Source organism: Calonectris borealis, chromosome 3 (assembly GCF_964195595.1).
Source record: "Calonectris borealis chromosome 3, bCalBor7.hap1.2, whole genome shotgun sequence".
Taxonomy (NCBI): Eukaryota; Metazoa; Chordata; class Aves; order Procellariiformes; family Procellariidae; genus Calonectris; species Calonectris borealis.
In genome coordinates, this window is record NC_134314.1 from 66,700,689 (window position 1) to 66,706,740 (window position 6,052).

Here is a 6,052-nt window from a genome sequence, read left to right on the forward strand (position 1 = left end):
CAGGCTCCTCTTGCTCATGGGCACATGTGGGACTGTCCGTCAGTGGTGTTTCTGGAGGTCCCGTCATCAACAGGGCTGGGCTGCAGGGAATCAAACCTCTTTTGGGCTCTTCGGATCCATGTAATTACTGAAGAAAATATGGTTCATTTGGGAACCTGCTGTTCCTGCGGGTGTGTGGCTCCTGCCTTCCCTAGAGGGCTGGCGGGGAGGAGGGTGTATTTGGAGGGGGGATGAGGGGCAGCAACAGAATTGCTAATAGCAGTCCCCACACAGACTGGTCATTTCTTCTGCCGCGTGCCTCTTATTGTTTTGAAAAAACTTCCTCCACTGCAAGTTAACATCATAACAGACATGTCAAAGAAGCATTTCACCTCTGAAGCTTTTAAAGATTTCTTCTCCCGTTCCAATGTGCAGCAGCCCTCCTCGCTGCATTGCAGGCATGCATACATTGCGAGACATTTCTGAAGTCCAGATGTTTTCCAGTTGAAAAACAGCAGCAGATAAGCTGCAATGTGCAAACCTTAATAACAATAGTTGTTATTAAGATTACATTATCTAATAATATGATACCACTAGTATTAATTATTAACCCCAGTATGACTGGGAAAGTTTGTGAGTGCGGGGCAATGATGTGCAGCTCACACAAGACAGTCAACCGGCATCATATTTTACACTTTCTCTGCCTGAGGATCTGTTTTCTGCAGATGTTCTCTAATTTATGCTTACAGTACAGAGCTCTGTGTATTATCAATCAAGTCACAGCTAGGCATGCCACAAAACAATGCAATCACCAGCTTGAAGTATATTTACAGTTTATGCTCAACTTTCCGCATGTGTATGGTGTGTTTTTACCCCAGCAGATCAGAATAGGGGCTTTTGCATCTAATCAAGCTGCACTAGCTGAAATAATTTTTCTAGCATTGTAGGGAAAAAACAGCTTCTCTGTAATTAAGGCTGAGATTTGTTTTCCTTTACAAGCTTGATTTTGGCCCCTTCCCCTTCCCTTTTAAAAACACAAAAAAGATTCTTTTTGCTTCACATTTTGCATGCGCAGCCTGTGCTGAGCAGATAATGATTTATCCAAATTTTAGATGATTCACTCAAGCTGTGCTTGAGATAGGGGGCTTAGAATAAAATAGGTCTTAATCGTGATATGAGAAGTCTTCCAAGCATTTTTTTCTCTTTTTTTTCCATAAAAAAGGCTGCACTAGAAACTTATATTTCAAAGTTCTCAGGAATGTCTAAGACATGGTGTTACTTTTGCACTGAGGAAGGGAATTCCTATTCCCCCCAAAAGGGGAGGAATAGGAATGACAAAAGGGCCCCAATGCTAAATTTTTAAGAATAATTAATGAAATACTAGCTAAAATTAACTACAAATAGAAGGAATTCTGATTTTTGAAGGCTGACCTAGAGAGATAAATTCTCAGTCTAGGAAAAAAGTTTTATCTTGACCCCACTGCAGACAATGACAATACTCATATTTATGTATTAGTGTATAGTTCTTGCACCCAGCACTTGCAAGGCCCTCAGGACCTCTGAAAATAAACCGGTCACAAGCAATTCTGCAATAGTCATTTGTAGGCAAAAGCTAAAATACAGCACAATCTGCTTTACAAACCCCAACCACTCTGCCAACACCAGTATTAGTGAATAAAATGTTCTCTGATGGCAAGTAGCGTGGCGTTGCATGCCCAAATGGCTACACTGTCCCCAGGCATGGTTTCCTTCAAACCAGCCCACGCTCTTCCCTGATACCTTCCGTTTTCTGGTGTACCCGTCACTATAGGCTGTGCCAGGGTATGTGCTAACAGTTAAATAGCGTATGGCCGGGTGGCTGTGGGGAAGCGCTGGTGCAGCGTAGGGTCCCCAAGTACTGGCTGCAGCAGCAGTATCTACTGCTGAAGCCATTGCCAGCACCCAGCTCAGCCTGGCGCGTGGCTGCACCATCCCCTGGGCTATGCTGCAACGAGTGCTTGTGTCACCACATGGTTCACCGGACCAGGGAGCTGATGTGGCTGGAAAACAACTCAGCAAAAGCAAAAAGTGGCCTGAAGTGTGTGATGGGGATGGACAAGAGGGAGCAGAGAGAGCGGTAACTACTACAGCTGACTGCTGACAAGCTATTAATCACACTACACCCCTCAGCCCTGCTGAGTGAGCAGCGTAAGGCTTTCTCCAACAAGCTTTTAGTTGTATTTATTAAATGATTTATTTTAGTGACACTGCACAGGATGTCAAAAACAAATACTCAGTATTTTTGTTTTAGCACATTTCTCCTGGATGGGTTACTGGCAATATGGCACCTGTTTTATACAGTGCTCCAACACCTTGGAGTGCCTCCAACACCACTGGAATGTGGTGGAGAGCAGAGGAAGAAGAAGACCTGTTTCAGTTAATCTATGGGCATGAAGTTCCTTTACACACGGGTTAAAACATAAACTGCCTGAGCCCAATTTACGAAATCAGAGGATTTTACCTGAAAAAAGGGAAAGCTGAACTTCACATTATGATGAGACATGGACACATCTGGGCATAAAACCTGTTACAAAGTCAATGTTCTGCTTGGCACATTTTTCAGTACTCCACAAACTGTAAAATGCTGCAACCTTTTTGTTTGTAAGATTTCAACAGCTTATGGCCGTAGAGCCCTTTAACTACTTAGAAGAAAATACTTGATCTGAAAATAACACATCTTTAGTGTGGAAAGAACGAAGTGAGGTAGCTGGCATTGTTACAGGGTAATATTATAGTGGCAGGGGTTTTGACTCTTCATTTCACTATACTGTGGTTTCTCTCATGATTTGCCTCAGTTCTCTGTTTTCTGATTTTCTGCTTCCCAACATTTTATACTAAGCCCTGTATTATTTTCATTTTGATTAAATCACTGATATGTAATTCAAAGCCACACCCACATACAGAGATATGCAAAGCTCCTTGCAGAAGGTGAAGGCAGGGGCCTAGACACTAATCTCCAGTATGGGTCGGTTTGGTAGTTTCACCTCATCAACTTTCTAACCCAAAGTCCAGATTGTTTTCCTCACTTTTTACTTTTTTTTCCTTCTCACCCATAATTGATTATTTAACCCTGACAATTATTTTGGGATTCACTTAACAGGACAGACGCTACTACTACATAAGGTTTGACCATGCTGCATAGCATATGTTTTTTATACCTTCCCGTATAGACAGTTTGCACAGAAGAGAACCAAAGCTGTACTAACCAGCTCAGCATACTTCTTAAATAACAGATCCAGCTTCTCCTCTGGAGTATTCAGTTTGTTCAAGCTTTGCATCAGTAGGGTGGCTTCCTTCCCTTAAAAAACAAAAAGAAGCAGAGATTTGATGGTAGAAGTAGTTTGTAGCTGATGTACTCTTATGAAATTGGTTGTTTCATGCATGAATCTGTAAAAACTCAGGGAGAAATGAGGCATTTTGGAAAGAAGGGAATAATTTTTGCTATGAATTTCTGGGTTTTTCTTGTTCCCATAAGAACAAACATGCTTGAATTTTCCTCCGTTTCAGCCCTCAGTAACGTGCTGTCTTCTAGCAAAAGTATTGGCTGTGAAATGCTTTTGTCCTGTATAATCTGATTTTCATTTAATGTTTTGCAACATGACTGGGTCACATATATAGCACATTTGACTGAAATAGGATTGAAAGGTCCTGAACCCTGAAGGCTCAGAAGCCAGATCTCTTTGCAGGCAAAAGCTGCGAAGCTTGTGTATTCAGCTCCAGTGCTGCTCCACCCATAAAAGACATAAGGAAGATTAAGTTAGGCACGGAGACTGTGGTGCGGATGGAAACAATCAGAGAGCAGTGGGTACTGCCAGCCAGCTCTGGGCTACATGATCGTGGTGTAAATCAGTTCCCTGACTTGGTGAAGAGATACCAGAAACAGTCTAATAACTATCTGGGCGTGCATAGCTAAATCACTGCGTAGCCATTTATGTATTGCTTCTCTTCTGATACCTCTTGGTATTCATTTCAGCCCAGAGTATGAGCTGGAGCTTGAACACCGCTTGTTCATCAAATACAAAATGTCCCTAGCATCCCTGAAGATAAGGATGGCTGTGGTGCCAGGGACTTGGCCGTGCTTTTCCAAATACTCCTCTTTCCCGAGGCTGTGAGAGCAAATTTGCTTTCTGATTTAGGCTGGACTTTTTCTACTTCAAGTCTCATGCAGTCCAGGAGTCCTGCCTGTGGAGAAAAAACACTATTTCACACTACGTTTTCTCTACAGCACCAGTATAAATAAGTTGAAGAGAGCTAAAATAAAATCCTGGAGTGAAAACTGTTGCAAGTGCAGCTTGAGAACAAGTGCTTTGGTAGTGTTTTCACTGATCTTGGAGTGGTACCAATAACTGCGCCAAAGCCAAGGCAACAGAAATGGAGGAACTTTCTTTCTCCTGGACATTCAAGGAATTCCGGGAAAAAATCCCTGCTCTGTCCTATGCTTACTCCCTTGTCTGTAAGAACGTCCTGCAGTGATTTTTGTATAGGCATAGCCTGCGATTGGGTTTGGGTTCTCACGCGAAGGAGAGGCTTGAAGATTGGTGGGAGTTAAATGTGGGAAGGGAAATAAATTACGTTTGCTAGATTGGGATGTAACTACATTGCTCTCTAGTGGCTGCCCAGCAGAAAGGACATACTTTACAAAAACTCGCTGAGACGTCTTTCTAGGTCAGCTAACAGAGCCCTGTTGTGGCCAAGGTGCTCTCTAAGCACTGTGCTTAGAAAGAATAAGCGTATTGGCTTATTTCCTATAGTCCGTGATGAGTCCGGAGGTCTGCTAGATGAAAAATAACCTGGGCATGACAGTGAATTTGTTCTGCAGAGTCCCATGCCACATAGTAGCACCATTAGCACCGTTATGACCGCTGGGAAGTCATACCCGAGGGAGTGGGGGAAGAAGAAAATTACTGAGGCACGAACGGGAGGCCAGGTTTTCCTCTATCTAAGAAGCAACTTTCTGCAGTGTGTTGTCAGTCTCACAGCTTTGTCTAAGTAGTTTGGGTGGCATATCAGAATTGTGTGATATAATCCTAAGCTTTTGTCTTTTTAACAGGACTAATATCTGATACAGCCTACATGTATCTGTCGGGTAATTGCTGAAAATAATTATCAGTCAGAGAAAAGTTGTAACAGTCACCGTAATTTTCAGTGATAACTAGAGGTCCCTAGCATCCACAGCAGAGGATTAACATGGGAAAGAGCAAGGACTAGGGAGGTTTTACTTCTGTTTGCAGAAGGGCTGTGTAAGTATGTAAGTACTTGCCTAGTCCTTTCAGGATTTTCTTCTCCAGCTTTTGCTCCTTGCTGCCGCTGGCCTCCTTTCCTCTGGAAGCATCCCCAGGAGCCAGCTTCTCTTTCTCACTCTCCTCATTCGCATCTTCATACTCCGCATCCTCCACGCTGCCTGGCTCTCCCTTTTCAGGCCTGTCGGTTCCCATAGCGGCGCTTTCCTTCTCCATCAGGCTCACGGCAGACCCGTAGGTTTTAATAATGTCTTCCAGCTGCCGGCTCAGCTCCTCCGAGATGTCGCACGTGTCTGCTTCGGGCCGGGCGCTCGGCTGCTCCGCGGGGGCTGGAGCGGGGGGCTGCGAGCCGGGGGCAGGTTTGTCCCCGCTCTGCCCCTGGATGTCCTGCCCAGGCGAGGTGGCAGACTGGTCATTCTCCATGCTTGGTGCAGTACCTGACAGCAAACAAATGGAGGGTTAATTTAAAAGCACATGGAATTAGTTATCTAACTGTTCCCAAAGCTTGGCCAGCACATGAGTGATTTTGTGTGGAATTTGGGATGGCAGCTCATCCATCGCCTCTGGCTTGATAAATATGTCACAATTAAATAAACAACCAAGGTGATTCGCCTGCAGGGAGAAAAGCAAATTATATACTTTCCAAGAGGAGAAGCCTGCACAAACCTAATACTGAAAAATCAAAACCTCTTATTTGTGTTGCCAGCGATAACACACGAAATGACACCTGAGTCATTTATACCACTTTCCTCCCTGATCATACTGTTTGCCACGTTTACTTTTCTTGAGCTGTT

General features: G+C 43.9%; 1 protein-coding gene across 1 annotated transcript in view; it reads right to left on the reverse strand.

Annotated features, from left to right (window-relative positions):
- TXLNB (taxilin beta) overlaps positions 1 to 5,689 on the reverse strand; it is a 29,319-nt gene extending 23,630 nt beyond the window's left edge. Inside the window, exons 1-2 of the mRNA XM_075148119.1 lie at positions 5,279 to 5,689; positions 3,225 to 3,316 (exon numbers count right to left, since the gene is read on the reverse strand). Of these exons, the coding sequence (XP_075004220.1) occupies positions 3,225 to 3,316; positions 5,279 to 5,681 (495 nt within the window). The 5' untranslated portion in view covers positions 5,682 to 5,689. The remainder of the gene's footprint in view (positions 1 to 3,224; positions 3,317 to 5,278) is intronic.
- Between the last annotated feature and the right edge of the window lie 363 nt (positions 5,690 to 6,052).